This window comes from Sturnus vulgaris, chromosome 3 (genome assembly GCF_052056855.1).
Source record: "Sturnus vulgaris isolate bStuVul1 chromosome 3, bStuVul1.hap1, whole genome shotgun sequence".
Taxonomy (NCBI): domain Eukaryota; kingdom Metazoa; phylum Chordata; class Aves; order Passeriformes; family Sturnidae; genus Sturnus; species Sturnus vulgaris.
In genome coordinates this window covers 7526420-7545986 of record NC_142245.1, presented here as the reverse complement: position 1 = coordinate 7545986, position 19567 = coordinate 7526420, and the positions used below count along the sequence as shown (strand labels likewise).

Sequence of the window (19567 nt, the reverse complement as noted above, 5' to 3'; positions counted from 1 at the left end):
CAAAGGCTCCAGGATAGACCATGGTTTCCAGCTGCAGAATAGAGCACGTTCTTCACCTCTGGTCCCGTCCTGACTGGGCCAAGGGCTACCACATGAGTGATCTCCTGCTTGATCTGGGTGAAGGCTTGCTGCTGCTCAGGGCCCCAGTGGAAATTGTTCTTGCGGGTAACCAGGTAAAGAGGGCTCACAATCTGACTGTATTCAGGAATGTGCATTCTCCAAAAGCCTATAGCACCTAGGAAAGCTTGTGTTTCCTTTTTTAGTTTCTGATGGCCCTCTTCAATTGAGCTCCGGACTTGATCCACCAGCCTTGTTTCCACGGATGAGACATGGGTACAAAATGGGGCTGTGACAGTGTCCTCATAAATTCTTAGTTTATTGGCCAAGACGCCTACCATATGCTCACCTTCCCGCCACTGCAGTGTTGCCAGGTAACGGGAATACATCTCTGGTCCAAGCCGTGCGAATCTCAACCACATTTGTGACGTGCACCTGACACAGTCTGGGCTCTTAGGAAATCTCTCATCTTCTGAGAAAATGATCTCCAGCACGGCCAAGTCCCTCAGGCATCGGATACCTTGTTCTATTGTGTTCCATTTTCCTTGATGCACCTGGAGATCTTCTTTACAAAGGCATCTGTCCTTCACACTTGTCAGTAGTCGCCACCAGAGGCTGGGGGTTTCTTGGGTTCTCCCAATCCCCTGGTCAATGACCACATCCCGGGACAGAGATCCCAGTTGCCTGGCCTCACTTCCATCCAGAATGGTGTCATTGGCTGCAGCGTCCCAGATGCGGAGCAGCCAGGTCAGGATGGACTCATTCGTCTGGTGGGTGAATTCCCTCCGCAGGTCACGCAGCTCACCCAGGGATAGAGAGTGAGTGATGATTTCTGGCTCTGTCTCGTCTGCTGGGTGTGAAGGTCCTGCCATGTCCTCATCAGTCACTATGCAGACTGATTTGCTCTTTGATTTCTTCTTCTGAACGGGCGCAACTGCTACTGGTCTAGGCTGTTCTGGTTCAGTGATGGTTTGTGTGAAGACGCTGTTGCTTTGCTTTTGGCTTTTTCCTCCTCTGTGGCAGTCTGCGCAGACACGGACGCTGTTGCTTTGCTTTTGGCTTTTTCCTCCTCTGTGGCAGTCTGCGCAGACACGGACGCTGTTGCTTTGCTTTTGGCTTTTTCCTCCTCTGTGGCAGTCTGCGCAGACACGGACGCTGTTGCTTTGCTTTTGGCTTTTTCCTCCTCTGTGGCAGTCTGCGCAGACACGGACGCTGTTGCTTTGCTTTTGGCTTTTTCCTCCTCTGTGGCAGTCTGCGCAGACACGGACGCTGTTGCTTTGCTTTTGGCTTTTTCCTCCTCTGTGGCAGTCTGCGCAGACACGGACGCTGTTGCTTTGCTTTTGGCTTTTTCCTCCTCTGTGGCAGTCTGCGCAGACACGGACGCTGTTGCTTTGCTTTTGGCTTTTTCCTCCTCTGTGGCAGTCTGCGCAGACACGGACGCTGTTGCTTTGCTTTTGGCTTTTTCCTCCTCTGTGGCAGTCTGTGCAGACACGGACGAAGTTGATTTGTTTCTTTTTTCCTCTTCCTCAAGAATAGGCTGCAGTACACCATGTAGTGTTTTGTTTCTAAGCATGTTGGAGGCTGTGCAGAGGAGACAAAGCAGAACTAACAACAACATTATGGTATCCTTGGCATCCAGTGGGAACTTGACATTTCCAAAAACTGCTGTCAGGCCAGAAAGACGGGAAAAAAAAAAAAAAAAAAAAAAAAAAAAAAAAAAAAAAAAAAAAAAAAAAAATCATTCTTTACCCCTCCCCCCAGGGGTTGGGTGCGATTGTTAAGGCCCCGGATGTAGCAACCTAGACTAGGACAAGCAAACAAAGTTGAGTATATATTCCGAATGATGTTCACTGCCTCAGAGGTTATCATGCAGTAGATATAATAGGCCAATAAAGCAATTTTTATATCATACCCTGGTCTACACAGGAGCATTACAGCCGGCAGATAGTTCCCCATGTGTGGAAAAATATAGAGAGCAAGATATAAAACCCATGTAAGCATGCTGAGAATCATGGTGAATACAAAATTGTAATACTGACTTTTCTCAGTACCCTTCGTGCCCCACGTTGGGCGCCAATAAATGTATTGGTTTGAAAGCAAAACCAGTGAGAGGCTCCAAGTCAGTAATACAATTTAATAGGAAAAAAGAGAAAAAATAAAATACATGCAATAATACAAAAGAAAAACCACCGACAGAGTCAGAATACAACCTGACACCCTGTCAGTCAGGGTGTTAGTAGCAGTCCGTATAAATAGTGGCTGCAGTCCTCCTGGATGACAGATGTGATTCAGTTGAAGCGGTGCTCCTGTAGAAGGTGCAGCTTTCCTCCGAAGGTCCAGTGGTAATGTGGAAAAGGTCCGACTTTCCTCTGGGATCCAGTGGAAAGGGCTGCTTTTGAGTCCCAAACCCCAGTTTTTTATCTAGGTAGGAAAAGCTTGGCTCCTGCCCCTGGCTGGAGCATCTCCCAATGGGATGATGTAATCTTATCAATCACACAATACGACTTAATGGCCCATTAACAGAATATATCTTCTGGAGGAAGGATGAGTTGTGAAAAGATAATGATGATCATCCCCCTGATCTTATCAGATGGCACATGAGCAGAGGATATCTCCCACAGAGATAAGGATCACCCTCCCACATTTCAACAGATGTTGATAGAATACACATTTTTGCATTGTACCCCAGGACACATTTCTACTTGGAAAAAAAAAAAGGACTTTAAAGTAATGTATTCGCCCAATGAAAGATTATCTCACACACACACACACAAACGTGCAGCACTTGAAACAGTGCTCAATTCAAAGATCTTGAAAACCTCTTTCTTCAATTACTTAAGGTCATAGTTATGATTCTGTGATTTAGAAAAGCTCATTTATTATCTGAACATCTGCAGAAAAGTGCAGTTTCACACAAAGCTGCTATTTTATATAGTTCCTATATAAAAGTTTGAGGACTTTCAGGTTGGTTAAAGGAAAACATAACTCTTAGTCCTATGCAAATTACTCAACAACCTAACAGCAATAAGATTCAGCTAAAAAAAGAATATGCATTTGTGCATTCCTGGTGCCTGTCCAGCTTCAGGAGGGCTTTAGTTTCTGAATAGGATAACCCTTAGTGAACAGAAATTTACTTTTTTTTTGGTAGTCTGCATAATTGGAAGGTAAGTAAAATGCATTTTAACCAGATTACTTCAAAATATGCAATATTATACAACACAGCTCCAAGATGAATGCTAACCTCTCTATCCTTAAGCATATCTATATTCAAGAGAAATCAAAATGTTTTTTCTACATGCTACTTTGCCAACATTTTGCCTCTTCATAACCAGAGGTCCATTTTCATAGCATTTCAAACTTGGTTATTCATAGACATGCCTGCAATCACCAAATCAGGCCTTTTACCACACAAGACAATTCAACACAAGCTTGTATCAGTAGAACTATTAGGATGATATGGCTAAATAATTGTACCAATATCCTCCTGTGGCAGATAAAAATCAAGCTGGAATCTGTTTGAAGATTCCAGATATAAGGAAGAAAATGTTTGTGCTAGCAAAGACTATTTGATGCAGGGATTCATTTGCTGAGTGCACTACTGCCTATTCTGTATATATAATATGTGTGTGCTGACAGACCACAGTGACAGGTCCAACTAAAATGTGACATGAGCAACACAGCAGGAAGAAAACCTGAGACGTTATTATCAGATAGAGAATAAAATCCAGCCCAACAACATCAAACTGACACAGGGTAGAGAGGTTTGTGTGTGTAGAGTATGAATGTGAGAAGAATTCTTCACAAAGCAGAGGTCATAAGTTGCAAAAAGACTGATGAACTTTGGAGTGGGGGTCAGCTTAGACTCCGGTCTGCCCTAAAAAAGGTGAACACAGGCTGCTCCCTGTTTCATAGGTACACATGCTCTCCCTTACCCCCTAAAATTGCCAGTGGCAAGAAGGAAGGCAGGATGGCTAGGTGTTGGACAACACTAATCCTTCATGCTTTGTCCATTAGGTAATATAGTGCCATGCTCACATGGAGGTATGCCAAGCCCTCAGTACTACATTTTGAGACTATGTGATAACAGCACGAGCAGAGAAACCCTATGTCTGTGCGGGTCTTTATCGTACAAATTGCAAACAAGCTGTGTCAAACCTCCCTTCCAATAAATGGACTGCCATGAAAGGAAATGCTTAATATTTTAAAGAAGTTTGAAGTCAGACCAAACCCATGAATGAGACAAACAGATCAAGCACACATCCCAAGATTTTTCAAAAAGCATGTTATACAAGACGTGCTACATGCCAAAGGTGTACATGTAGATCTAAATTAGTAAAAATGGAGTTAAAACTGTAAACACTTAGGCTCACAGGTGAATTACTGGTTTAGTCAAAGACAACCAAGCAAACACTCAAGGAAACACAACAAATTTGTTAAAAATTGTTTTGGTTTTTAGGGTTTTGGTTATTTGTTTTTACTTCTGATCTAAATTTCCATAAAGAATTGTTTGGAATACTGTATGCCTTATGAATTTCCATTAACCCCAAAAGAAGTTTCTACTGCAAAATTTTCCTGAAAATGCTTTACACTCCTTAAAGATTATGCAATACTGATAAGTGACCCAGAAAAACATTCTGCAGCTATTATATGTGTTATATGTTATTGTTACCCTATCAATGCAAGGTCTAATTACAAACAGCCCAAGAATAAATATTAACCCAGCCTTCCCTTAGAAGGAACGTTATCAGCTTCACAATCCCATGGGATGTGCAGCACAAGAACACTGAAGTTTTTATTAACATTAAATGAAGTCTGAAGGGGAATCTTACTGTGATTTCAAATTTACAAAGTAACAGCTTGAGAAAGGCTTGGACATTTTCTGCAATACAGCCATGTGCCATCATCTCCTAGCACTGTTGAAATAATCATTCCAAGAATATGAGTGTATAGATCTCTACTGCTTTCTAGATTGATAGATGATTCAACAGAAAAAATTATCAGCTGATATTCAGTTAATTATAGGGTCCATCTGCAGAGCACACAGCCTGCTTTTCTCTCAACACAGCAGTTTTATTATTGACATTCTAGTAAAAGATTTTACACCTAACTGAGCACATAAAGCTTTCACCTAACACTGAGAACCATGAAAAAAAAAACCCAAACCCCCAAACACATCAGATTTACACAATATTCTTACTTTTAGCAGTTCAAAATAATGAAGACAGTGGTAAACAGGGGCAAGAAGGAGCCGGGGTAGAACATACTGAACAGCTTCTTTAAAGCCTTCACCTATCGACTAGAAACAAAATAAGATTCAGTCTTAAAACAATACATGTACTGAAGCAACAAGACAATGTAATTAAAATAGTAATATCAACAACATGTCTTATTCAAAGGCAATTTACCTGTAAATAAAATGCTGCTCCTGGCTTTGACAATTGACTTAGAAAATGATCATGAAACCCAGGTCGCAAAATATCTTGTGCATATGATTCGTATGGATCAAATGCAAGTTCCTAAAAAGAGATACAGAATAATTTTACAATCATAGAATCCCAAAATGGCTTATGTTGGAAGGGACTTTAAAGATCTTCTAGGTCCATCCCCGCTGCCATGGGCAGGCATGTCATCAATTTACAAAACTGATTTAACAGCTAAACTTCCATATTTCTTATGGAAAATACATATCCTACATAGGAGAGACTTTTCTCCATACTTTCCTCAAAACATCTACAGAGAAGAATCCATACTTCTTTGTGCACAGACTCATGGATTAAATCAGTCTAAAAGAGATATCTGGAAGTCAACGGGTCCAATTCTTTGTTCAAAGCAGTGCCCACCTTAGGGCCAAAGACAGATCATTAAAGCTGGCTGAGAATGCTCAGGGTCTCTCATCCTGTTGAGTTCTAACTCTGGGAACAGAGGCACCAAAACCTCTCTGGGCAGCCTATCCCAATGTTCAATTGTTCTCAATGCAAATTTCCAACCTCCCTTCCCCCAGTATCTACTCAGCATTAATCTTTTTGTTATTTTCACGTTCTCTCACTCATGTCACAGTTCTCAACCGAGAAGAATCAGCCTCGGCAATCCTCACACCTCCCTTCAGGTAACTAAAAAAAGCAGTAAGATCTACTTCAGCCTTCTCAAGAATCAACAAACCCAGCAGTCTCAACCCTCTTTGTGCATCGTGGGCCTCAACTCCTTAATCATCATGGCAACCTTCACTACGAGCCTATCTTGCCTATCCTGTACCAGAAAGGCCAAAACAAGACACAGTACACCAGATTTGATCTCAAGTTCTACACGGAACTGCCAGCTACACATTCCCTAATATAACCCAGGAGCTAGTTAGCCTTCACATTCGATCCCCAAGGATCTCCCAGCCCTGGAAAGCAGTGCTGCTCCTCAGTCAGGCAGCTGAGACATTGCATGGGGTCGTTTGCTCCCAGGTGCAGAATTTAATATTTGCCTTTACTCAACTGAGGCTCCCATACGTCCATTTCTCCAGCCTGCCAGGTCCCACAAGCAGCAGCTCTGTCCTCCTGTGCATCCCTCACAATTTGGCAGCACCTACCAACTAGAAGAAGTGACCTCCTTCCACACACAACACATACATTAAACAGTATCAAACCCTGAGGACTGCTGGCAACCATTGACCTCCAGGTGACCTTTGTGCTGCTGATAACAATCCTTCAAAAGCCTGACAGCTCAGTCAACTGCCCATGTTCCACAATTCAAACAGCTAGGCTGCATCTCACCCATGCTATGACAGACTGTGCTGAAGGCCTTGCTTAATTCAGGTAAGAGATAATAACTGCTCTTTCCTTCTTCCATGGACACAGCCATCACTCTGAAAGTAGTCAAGCTCGACAGCTGCAGTTTGTCATTTGGAAATTTGTGCTGGCTTTTGCCAACCACCTTCTAAAGCATTCACGTGGCTGGATGTGAAGTCCAGGAAGATTTGCTGGTCTTCTCAGGGACTGAGGAGAAGCTGACCAGCTTCTAGTTTGACAGGAACCTTCTCATCAGTGTTGTTGAGGTTTTTTTCACCTCCACTCTCTTAACTTTAAACAACCACTCTAAAAGCTGAGATTTAGAGACTAAAAAGATAAGAGCATTTTAAAAAATGGTCAATCTCTTCATCACAGTGGGGTTGGAAGAAGAGATCTCAAACTGAAGAAAGCCAGCTGGAACAGAGACCTAATTGCAAGTATTAAAACATGAATAGGAAAAAAAAACAACCAACAAAACAAAACCAAAAAAACCCCCAACCCCAAAATCCCCAACCCCATTCTCTTACCTCTGCCATATCTTCAAAACAGCTGCCTACTAGTGGGTGTGGACTACCTTCATCTGTCATTTCAACAGTGTCCTCTATATGACCTAGTAACTTCACACTAAGTTCATGGATGTCTGATATACGACTAAATATGTTTTCCACATCCTGCAACAAAAGACAAAAGTCAAACGTGCAAAGCTACTCTGTTCTGATGTGAAAGTCAAGAAGTTCCTTATATAGAACAAGCTTTCACAAGTGTTTTATAATATACTTTTTCTATGATTTATATAAGATCATAAAATGTATTTTAAAAATAATGAATATAAATAAATAAATATTTAAAATGTACATTATTGAAACATGGCAAAGAACAGTGACAGATCTTAAAATTACAGGCCTGCAAGTGAACATAAATAAATGAGAAGGTTTCTTCCACAGCCCTACAAAACCTGAAAATGCTCTTTTACCATTTCCATTTCAGAACTCAAGAAAAGTGCTTTCTCTGCTATTGATACATTAAACTCAACAACAGTTAAGATTCCAGAATTACCATCTGTATTTATAGATATTACAGTAGGTGCTTTTTGTGTTTGTGGTTTGTAAAATACTTACATGAGATGAAAACAGTTTGGAGTTGGAGGCATATGGCTCTCTAAAAACTCTGATAATGAGATTCAGTTCTCTTATATATTGCCGAATTTCTGCCATAAATGACTTCACTAGGTCATAATAGGTTTGCTCTCCTGAGGTGGAGGGTTCTTCATCAGATAAAGTTAGTGCACTTAAATCTTCTACATCTTGATGGAACATATCCATTAATACCTAGGTAGCAAAGAGAGGAAAATTCACAAAGAAAGAACCCCTTTTTGAGATTGACCAGTGAGTTACCAATAAAGAAAACCTATTATTCCCATGAAATCAGACTGATCAGCAGTAAGATTTATGTATTCTCATTCTGCAATCAGTTGAGCATTAAAAAAACAATATCCATTGCTATGAGTTTGCAAGTCATTATTTGCAGTGGCAATTTCTGAAGACTCCCAGTCACTTAGACCAATGCAGGCATCTCTCCAAGAACATGGTCCTAAAATCAATTACAATTTTAAAGGGTGAAGTACACAAAAACATTTAGCGTTTAGCTGTGTTCTATTGCTCTGAATCAGCAGTACACAACCAAGTTCCTGAATACTGTCTGAAGTTAAAAGGTGTGTGTATTTTGGCTTTTCAGCTTTAGCTTTACCAGGAAGTCACATGATTCTCAGAACCCTGTGATCTACCTGCAATGAACACTGGCCTGTCCACAGACTGTACATTGCCCAGTTTCTGCCCTTAACTGCTGAGCTCTCTTATTAAAATGAATCCTTGAGGAAGGGCACCAGCTACAGAAACCAGTCCTGTTGCAGAACTACATAGACAACAAGAACTCTAAACACTCTGACTAGTAGAGGTCCCAGTTCACACCCAAGCAATATTTACCAAATACAAGCAATCAGTAATTTAAAGTTCTCAACAAAATTGATCACTGCACACTTCTTCTAAATGTGGTGTGTGAGCCAGGAGCCATTAAAACGACAGTCTAAATGCAGAAAAATGCAGGACATTTTGCATTAAGCCTGACTTCTGAAGCTCTAAGAACAGAAGGTGATTCATGTTTCAGAGTCAGTGACTGTACATGGAATTCAGGTTAAAATGAGAACCCTAAATAATTCTGGGGAATGGGGCATTAGAGCATCACTACTGTAGGAAATTACACAGAATAATTCAAGTATTCAAGGAGACCTCAGCATTTCTAACTTTCATTCACAGGTCCAGTTCCTGCACACTGCTAGGAGATTCCAGGCTGTATTCATCAGGCCTATGTCTCACTTCTGAGGAAGATTGGGCTCAGATGCTAAGGAGATGGGGGTTTTGTTTGACCCACTGAAACATTACTTTTTATGTGCAATGCAGTCTTCAGTTAGTGCTGCTTAACAGTAATTTTTAAAGTATTCACATGTTGCTGACATTAGGCAGGTGCAATCAAGAGAAAGATTTAAGTATTAATAAGCACAAGTAAGAGCTTTATAAGCTCAGTTGGCTTTCTGGTAGTTTTTTTCCATTACTGGAACCATATTTTATGACACTAATTTCTTCTTAGAAGGTACAACACTCCATATACTTACTAAGAAAAAGACACTGTCCTCTCAAAATTACCTACAGCTTTAGTTGTTTGTTTACTTAACAAACGAGAGTTGGGCTTACCTTATCAGCACACATTGCTACTTTAATATCTTGTTTTGTAATCTCATAATGTCTTATATTCCGCACATAATTGCCAACCAGTTTTAGGATGTCTGCAGCAATGTATTCTAATACTGCTACTATGTAAACAGACACTTGGTGGTCAATTTTGTAGCCTAGAACTTCCTGAAAAGGAGAAAAAAAAAAAAAAAAAAAAAAAAAAGCATTCCACTGTTACTCAGCTGATGAAACAGACACTCTAGATTACAACTCAAACCAGTAAGTAAGCTTAAGACCCTGCTCAATAAAGAGTCACCACATATACACAGCCTATTTTAGAAATAGAAACACAGGAGTGTGTAGGCATAGAGAAGAAACAGTGCCATTGTACAATGGGCTCTTCGTCTTGGTCCAAAACAGAACTGAGTGATTTTTAACTAAAAAATAAATACATTCCATTAACTGGGACACTTGGAACTATGCAACAAACACAGATATTCTTAATTCTTTTAGTTGTTAGTTCAGGCAGCACACATTACATGAAACAAAGGGGTTAACCTCTAACTGCATTCTGAAAGCAAGATTCCATCACTGCTTACCTTTAACAAGGGATGGATTTTTTCTACTGGAAGAGATAACGGATTCCTTCGTTTCCTCTTCTCAATAGCAGACTGGGCATCAGCTATTGCCCACTTATCAATAGGATGGGGGAAACTTTTTTGAACACGATCCTTAAGACAAGAAAACATGACCAAAGGGTAAATGCACCATCTGAATGATCTCAGCAGTATAACTGTGTTATCAAACTGCTTTCTATTACTTAACAAAGAAATGGTTGCTAATATTTGTAGTTCAACTATAAAAGCTTATACAAGATGTGTAAATGTTATCATTTTGGTACACCTTGCTCACCACATTCATAAGGCTGTTTCAGGGTATCATTATCAGAGAATTATCTATTTTGTGCTCAAAATTTAAGAATTAAGCTGCAATTGAAGGCACAGTTCACTCCCCTTGTGCCCATGCCTGGTACCTCAGCATTTGAATACCTGACTACATTTTCTCCTTGCACTTTATTCCCTGTATAGGATGGTCACTCAATGAAATGATAACAAGTTTTCTGTTTTACCTTTACTGATGAGCACATGGTCCAGCCTGTACACAAGCAAACTGCTCTGATGATGACAACAAACGTAACAGGAAAAGAAAATATCCAACAGCGCCCACATATTCTGAACCAGTTTCAGTCTACATGTGGGACAGACATGGCCCACTTGATTTAATCCTTTCAGCAGTGCTTGAGGACACCTCCACATTCCCATGCATGAATAACTCTCCTGCTGGAACTCACACACAGGTCTCTGGAGGTTCAAAAGCTTCACCATTTTTAGTATCCACAGATATCAGAAATTTATTTTCTCACACAACTTAATGTTTTATTTTTTCAGACCACAGTTCCCACTGATGTTTCAGTTGCAAGTGCTCAATTACATAAATATAGCTCCTGTTTGAGTAACCATGAAATGACGAAGATTAACTTAATGACCACTTACACAGAGCTGGTATAGGGAAAAAGTACACAAACAAAAACTTTCTAACAAAAAAAACCAAAAAAAACCCAAAAAACCAAAAAAACCCTATCTTTTCAAAGTGCAGGGTTTTTTTTTTCCCCATCATAACACATTGTCAAAAGGAAAGCAGAGGTCCTACCAAAAAAATGTCTGAATCACTGTCAATTCACACTCCTAGTCTGTTGACTGAACAATGAAATGGAAAACCAAATGTGTTTGACCACATAATTAAAAACATCATTATTGTACATGAACATCAAGGGGGTAAATGGTGGCTGTTTGATCATCTCTACTTTTTCCATTTCTCCTGTCTTCTTCTTGTATTATGAACCATAAGACTCATAATACAATACCTTGTGTCAAGTTTTTTTGTCAGCGTTGTTTAAAACAGAATTAAACAACCTTCCCCAAAGCTCTTGTCTCTTGAGCTGTCAGACCAAAATGATGTTGCAGAACAGGTTAGCCGTTAAAGGGGACACTGGAACACCACTGGAGGCATCAGTATTCAAAAGGGGAGAGGAAGAATGAAATTCATCAATCTTGAGCTCTAGGACGGCCACATTTTAAAGGTTTTTTTGTTAGTGAGGTTTTATTTGCCATTAGTCCACTTTCTTCAGAACATGAGGAAGTCACTTGCCACAGGTCCTGGCCCCAAGCACTGGAAATCAACAGGCTCAGAGCACACAGAGTCTGCAGCTTGGATTCTAAGTCTTTGAATCATGGTTAAGCACCAACTGCTACCAAGGTACTCATGGTCCTATGAGTCTAAGTGATACAGCTTCACTAATTTGTTCCTCAGATGGAAAAACTCTTCAGCTTAACCTCTCTTCATAAACATTAAGCTGCTCTGCTGAGCAGCAGAGGTTGTAGATCTTTGAAAAGGCAATGGTAAGAGATGAGGTCTCTGTACAAAGAAAAGAAGTGTTCCTAAACTCTTCCTGAAAGAGTAACTGAACTATTTTTGTTTTAATTTCTGGGCCAGCAGGGGATATATCAGTCTAAATAACCATGCTAAGAAAGCAGGACAGAGCCTCAGACTAAGCAGCTGTAGTTTGCATACAGTATCAATGGGGGAAAAATGTCTTTTGAAAGGAACCAGTCAGCTTTATATACAAAATTTACACTCAACATCTATTAAAAAATAATACAACTCACAGATAGTTTTGCTGTGCATTGAACAACAAATTCAATTGATAGGAAAATGAAATATTAGGGAACTTAAAAGGCTTTATGCAGAAGGCTCTGCTACATAAATATACATAATTACTGCTTTCCTTTTTGCATTGGGAAATAATTAATATTAATATAGCAGCTTTATGTAATAGTTCAAATTATTTGCAATAACATTCGTAATAAGTGTTCTCTATACCTCTACATCCAGAAAACTTCTTGGTTGAGCTTGACATAACATATTCAACAACTGAAGAATTAACTCCTCCACATACTGCAATGCATCTTCAGTAGAGGAAAGCTTAGGATGGACTTGCACCTGAACCTATAGGAAAGAGAAGAATTCAAGCTTTATGTTTTGTTCTTCCCCAAACCTGCTTTACCTGCAGGAAAAAAAAAAAACGACAAAACCCAAGCCAAACAGCCCAGAAAAGTACAATAATGTAGCTCTGTTAAGGTCCATCAGACAAGCCTGAGTGAAACACACCTGATGGAAATATGAATCTCAAAGGCTTTATGTACTCAAATCACTATAAATTATATTTAATGTCAAGAAAATGGTTAATTAATAACTGTGCTTAGCAGTGCAATTAGGAAAACTTTTAAAGCTCTTGCATATACTTATCTCGCTCCACTAGCTCTTTAACCACTGTTTTTACATGAGGTTTCAGCAGTGGGACTTTTCCCCCTTGCACACAATCTACAATAACGGAATACAGAACATTTTTCACAGAGCACACTACACAAAGAATGGTATCAGCAACATTTATTACTTCAAATTTTTTAATCCATTCTCAGTTAGCACTCATAAGATTGGCTTAGAAGTTTGTTTCCATAGTGTTGGGGTTTTTTTTTAATATGTCAGCTTCTACAGTAAAAAAAGCACTTCAAAAAAGGCCTCAGTGTTGTTCTGGCATTAAGTGCCAGCTGAGAGATTTTGGAAATTTGGTCCCAGTATGTTTACTTGTATGTCATAAGGGTGTTTAATTTCTTACTGGCACGAATTTAACAAGGGACAATCCCCCTTGCTCCTTCCATTTTTTTTCCAGATAATCGTGTAACTTCTGAAACCTGAGGCATACTTTTTCTTTGCACTTCTGCAGTTCACAAATTAAGACAGTTTTAACCATCCTAAATTTCAGGTACACAAAGCTCAGTGCTGCAGAGCTTAAACAGACAGTTTAATCTCAGTCCTATACCGATGGTAAATATTATGACAGAGCAAGCTGACTGCTGATTTTAGCAATGTATCTGTCAAGCCCCAATTTCTCCATTTTACTGTTCCCCTGCACACAACTCAAAATGCCTTCAGTTCTCTCAATCACTAACATGAGAGCCTAGCAACTCTGAAGCAAAACACAACGATCTGCCTCATCCAAATGTTAACCCATGTCTATATTCAAAAAATGCTGCCATAATTATTTAATTTCACACCTGAGCCTTAATTCCTGTTTGCAGTTATAGCAAGAACTAAATGTTATGAAGTTCAAGCACACAACAGCCTAAAACAGAAATCCACTTGCCTGCTAAGGCACTCATTAGTCTGAAAGCTTCATAACTGCATAGTGCTGGTGCTCACTTAACTGCTGTTGAGATTCAAATACGCTGGATCACGCGTTTGGCTTCTTGCAGATTGCACACCCTTACACAGCAGGTCTTAAACAACACCTCCAGAAGTCTTTTAAACTTTTTAAACTTAAAAGCAGTCTGGCAAAAATAGAACGGAAGAACTTCTCTCCATCTGACTAGCTAGCACAACTATTTTGATTATGCCAACAGTTTCACTTTTCCTAAGAACTTCGCTACCCACAGCTACTGTGTTTGTGGAACTACACGAATAACAGCATGCCAGGAAGTCCCAAACATTATTTACAATTCAAACACTGACATCTGAAATACTGTACCAGCTTGGAACACCTTAACACCAGAAATTAGACTTGCCAAAGCATTCTCTTAAAGAGCAGAGCTGATCTGAGCCGTCTGGAAGATGCTGCCTTTAATGTGTGCTTTTTTAAAAGCAGAACTGAACAAATTTGTATTACAATCTCCCTATATTATACTCCAGCACTTTCTATTTCAATAAGTGCTAAATTACCAAGTCAATTCAATAGTAAAAATACAGAGCATGATAAAGAAGTGATGAAGAGCAGCTCTACTTTCTCCTTTATTTAGAAAACAGACCAGACTTTAATAACCTCATTACAACTCCTTTAGTCTGCAACACAGAGCCTATAAGAATAAGAACAAACAAACAAAAATACCGCATCAGGCCATAACCTGAAAACTTAGCCACAGTCAGCCAAAACAGAGCCAACAATGATAACCTACTCCAACTTCAGGAGATAAAAGTTTCAGGCAAGTTCCCTAAGCATTTCTGTCCGAGGACAGTGATACCATCCTTCCCAAAGGCCATTGCCCGGCTCTACTTTAACAGAACACCCACCTTGGCAGAAGAAAACACCATTGAGTTGCCATTGGCTTGCCAGCACAGCTTATCTATATTAGGTAGATGGCAAATAACCTTCATTGCTACGTGACACTTAGTATCAGTGAGGGTTCAAAGTCATTAGAATAAACAAAAGAAAACAACCAGACTAACAAGGAAAAGTACAGCAGAGTTGGGTGCACAATTATCACAGAAATGCATAATTTCAATATCTGCACTACCGTAGTACCCAAAGGCTCAGACTGAGAATGATAATGTTATTTGAGGGTACTCAGTACAAGTCTCAAGTCCATTATCTAAGACATGATGCAAGGCCGGGTAAGATGCAATATTTAGTAAGAGAACACAAGAAATGGGAACATCTGTTAGCATAAATCATCACATGATTAGTTTCAAAAGAAAAAAACCCAAAAAGATTGAATTACCAGGGGCTTTCCCTCTTTCTTATACAGTCATGTCAGATTTTAAATTAACAAACCTGGGCCACCCTGCATTATCATCCTTGAAAAGGGGGAGTATGGCTTGAATCCCACCAGATCCTTCAGTCCTACTTAGAAAAACACAATAAAAACAGACTAACAACTTCTGTTGTGATGTTTAGATCACATTCTTATCGAAATATTTAACCTCTCCCTTAAATAATGACAGAATCATTCCCTTCCCTCCTATACACACAATAAAATGACTATCTTATGATAAGAAAAATTACTAAAAAAGCAGTTTAAAAACTTTTAAAAGAAGCTTAAAATTTTCAAAATATCCCAACAAATTCTAAAGTGCAAATACAACCTGCATCAGCTATAAATCCCTGCCACCATGGCTGTTTTCACTCAACTCATGTATTCATTTTTTTGAATATCCAATCTTCTCAATCTTTCCTAATTCTCGAAAGAGAAATGACCACAGTTTTCTTTAAATAAAGGTAAGCAGAACCAGCATTTCTTGAACAGCTTTTCAGGATCTGCTTAAGAACATGACTAGAGACAAACAGTGCCTGCTTAAAAAAAAACCCAAAAAACACTTAAAGAAAATCCTACAATAGGAACACTTGGTTTTTTTCTTCCCCTGCCTTTTTTGTCCTTTTCCTTTAAAATCCACAAAAAGCAAAGACTTTCTATCAGGAACAACAAAAGTTTAAAAATTAGGCAGGCATAAATCTAAACCAGCAGAAAAAGTCAATGAAACCAACAACAAAGAAGGAAGTGATTAAATGCATAATACAAATATAGCTGTTCTTTATTTTATAACCCATAGCAGCTCATTTTATATAAAGTCTTCTCACACCATTTTTCTTCAAACTCTCCATAATAAATTAGAATATAAACATTCCCACAGGCCTCATGGGAAGCAGTGGGAACTTTAAACTAAACCCTGAGAAACTTTTCATTTAAAGGACTGCAGATCGAACAGCTTCAGTTGAGACAGGGGCTTGGTCTCCCAACAGGTCCAACACAACAACCCCTAGGCTGGTCACAAGATGACCCAAACCCCAGTCTAGAGTGATACTCAACAGCTTGTTCTGCATTAGAAAGAGGTGTTTGATAATACGTAAGAAAGAAAGACACAGTGAATTTAACAATCTGAGTGATACTGAGTAATACATCCTCAGCAACAGTTTTCAGTTACCTCTTCCTCAGTGGCCTTGAGAAAAAGCCCAACAGGTTGCTTATAAGCCGAAAAATTTTAATTCAGGACAAAAAAAACCCTGTCTCCAGAGACTTCTTAAAGCAACTTTACGTTACATAAACACTATCTTTATGCTCCCAAATCATCATTAATAATCAACACAATCAGATTCACAGTTGTTCTGTTAAATACAGAACACACCAGACAAATCCTGCAGCTTCAGAAAACAATACCAATACCAACAAAACCAATACCAACCTGAGCCCATCAGGAGCAGAAGCTCCAGCAGCTTCAGAAAATAGCATAAAAAAGGAAACAATTCTAAAGGAATTCTAAAGGAAATAATTATAAAGCTACATAACAAACTGAAATAAAAAAGAAGTATCAACTGCAGGTTATAGACAATTTTTTCATAACTGGGCAAGACTACCCCTGTACTGGGATTCTGGCAAGAAGTCACAGTATGAACCGAAAAACAACTCCTGCTAAAGAACAACTGTACTTCAGTGCTGAGCATGGGCTGTGCTGCCAGTCTGCCCTGGTGGCAGCTGAAGGGCTTGTAAAAAAGGGTCTAAAGGGAAAAAAGCATCGTATTTATCACATCATACTGATCATGGAAGGAGCTTTGTGATGAGACAACATGCCAAGCCACCCTCCAAAGCATTATCAGAGAGCATAAAATTTAACTGACTATAAGTAGCTTTTTAAACTGAAAATTTTCTAAACCTTTGCTGTTCTACAATGGATTATTAGTAGAAATAATCCATTGTAGAAATAAATTTGGCAACAGAGGAGATAATTCTGACGAGAGTTTTCACTAATACTCTTAACTCCCATTTTTACTCAACATCTTTATTTTCCCTCAATGACTAAAAACTACTGACAAGCTTATCATTAAACACTCGAGGACAAAGTATTTTATGTACACCTTGCATGGATGAGTGTTCTTATAGAGTCAGCACTCCTTAAAAAGCTTTTCCTTCTATTCTTGTACATCTCTGCCAATATTTGGTAACCCTGATGGTGTTTTGGTACCTTGATCAATTAAAAATACAGTACATTAAATCAAATACAAATGCCTTGGATGCACTCTTCAGCAACAATTCACCAAGGATGCAGGACTTGAATTTTTGCTAACGTTTCTGCTGATGTCTCAGAAGGGCAGTAGTATTACACTGCTCCACTGAGCAGGTGAAAAAAAAACATGCAGTAAAGACGTGAACTGTAGAAGGTTCTTAGTTTTATCCTCTGCAGCCATCAGAAGAACAGAAGACCCAAAGTGATCAGAAATCAGGAAAGCTCTACATCTTGTGTGAAGCAATGCTACGAGTAAGAAGTGCCATTTTGAGTAGCAAGTGACAACTGGTTTGTCACCAATTTGAAGGCCAGGTTATTGAAAAGCAGGTAGAAATATATTCATCAGCAACAGTTTCCTGAGAACTCTGTAGTGATTGAAGCAGCTTCTCCCATGTCTTTTGCTCCATGAAAGGTCCAGATGACTGACCAGATGACACATGGAGTCCCTGAAAGCATGCTCTCTGGAACATTTTCCTTTACTGAGGAAGCAAATCCCTTCAGCTGTCAAGCCACACCAGTCAAATCATTCTGACCACAACAAATTCCAGCAGTACCCCTGAGTAATTGCTCTACTGATTCAAAACAACTTGAGGTATGCAAAGAGTAGAACATTCTTTTGTTTTTCTCTATTAACAAATGGCTTAAGGTATCCATCAGTAAGAATGACATGCTTCCTACTGCAAAAAACAATGGGTTAGGGAACAAGTGCATCATACACATGCACAGAAATTCTGACTCCGTGAACAAGTTATACCAACGAGATGAACCATAAGGAATGATGTTCCAGAAAAACTATCCAGAAGGTTATGATCAGAATAAAGTGTGCAAATTCACCAGCAGAAGAACACCAGTGCTGGAAAAGGCATCACATGGCAGGTGTCATTCCTGAGTCTCTTTTCTAACGTGGATTAAAAGCTGTGTATCTCTGTCTCCAGGTACCCGAGACCTCTGGTGTTTCAAATGTCTTGAATCCTTCATCTTCAGCATCTGACCTTCTGTCCATCCTTGCAACTACAATTTTCAGACACCTGTTGTTATTCTTTCTTCCTTCATTTTCTTGTACCTCATCACCATAAGTACTGCCTTTTGTCAGCAAACAAAGATGCAACACTCCTCTTTTGCAGCTTCAAAGTAACTGTGACCAGGCAGAGAAGAATCTCAGTTCACATAATTTTCTTCCTAACTGAGTGCACTGGAGCCTATCTTGACAGCATCTGAAGAAGAATCAGAAGAAAAGGGATTACATTAAGATCTCAATGGTACAAGAGCTGCTCTTTGCAAATGCAGCTGTTCAAAGCAAATACAGCTCTACTACTAAGGTTCATTCTAATGAAACACAAAGCATGGTCTCCTAAGAATTGCCTGATGTAAGAAGAGATTTATTCTTACTCTATAGTCTTGGGTTTGCTGCTTGATAAAAAATAGAATCAAAATAATCCACTGGGGAAAAGAAAGTTATCTGCAATGATTCAACAACACCCATTTTTTAAGAAAGCGATCCCGAGACTGTAGTTTGAGCTCTGCATTAGAAGCCAACTCACAGTTACAAAAGGGCAATGGCATTTTAATGATTCAGTCCACATGTGGCAGCTCTCCCCGAGAGCTGCAAACACTCCATCCTGGTGTATGTGCTCTTACAACGCTAACTTAAATGCCATTCTCCTCAATGGACCTATTAATTCAACACAGGTCTCCACAAACTACTAAGTCTAATTTCCAGCTATGCAGGAAATCATCACAGTTCTGCCTCTACAACCACCTGGTTTCAGGTGGAGTTCAGCTGCTATCACTACCTGAGAACGAGTAGCAGCACCTGCTCAGCTAAGGGAGAAGTGAAGGAAAGGTTCTCCTCTAGCAACAATGGGACAAACATGAGCTTCCAAAAATCTGACTCCTACTGAGATAGAAATGCTCTGGCAATTCAACAAAGTCACAAGGCACCAGTTTCCCTCCAGAACAGTCCAGCTCTTTGACCCCACTGGGAAATGCTGCCATTCTCTCCACTTTACCAGTCCCACGTCCTGGCCTGTAGGCGCAGCTCAGGTCTTTGGGGAGCTACCGAAGGGGGCACTGACTGCAATGCTGCAATGTTGCACCTGCCTTGTGAACCATGAGAGAGGA

The 19567-nt window shown here is 39.6% G+C and overlaps 1 protein-coding gene across 2 annotated transcripts in view; it reads right to left on the bottom strand.

Moving 5' to 3' along the window:
* Positions 1-19567, bottom strand: part of SOS1 (SOS Ras/Rac guanine nucleotide exchange factor 1) — a 48832-nt gene that overhangs the window by 27136 nt on the left and 2129 nt on the right. Inside the window, exons 2-9 of one of the 2 annotated variants that reach the window (XM_088160861.1) lie at positions 16839-16940; positions 12497-12622; positions 10156-10287; positions 9578-9742; positions 7949-8158; positions 7358-7501; positions 5463-5573; positions 5255-5353 (exon numbers count right to left, since the gene is read on the bottom strand). In XM_088160861.1, the coding sequence (XP_088016987.1) occupies positions 5255-5353; positions 5463-5573; positions 7358-7501; positions 7949-8158; positions 9578-9742; positions 10156-10287; positions 12497-12622; positions 16839-16940 (1089 nt within the window). The remainder of the gene's footprint in view (positions 1-5254; positions 5354-5462; positions 5574-7357; positions 7502-7948; positions 8159-9577; positions 9743-10155; positions 10288-12496; positions 12623-16838; positions 16941-19567) is intronic. The other variant, XM_014891157.2, reaches the window with a different exon arrangement.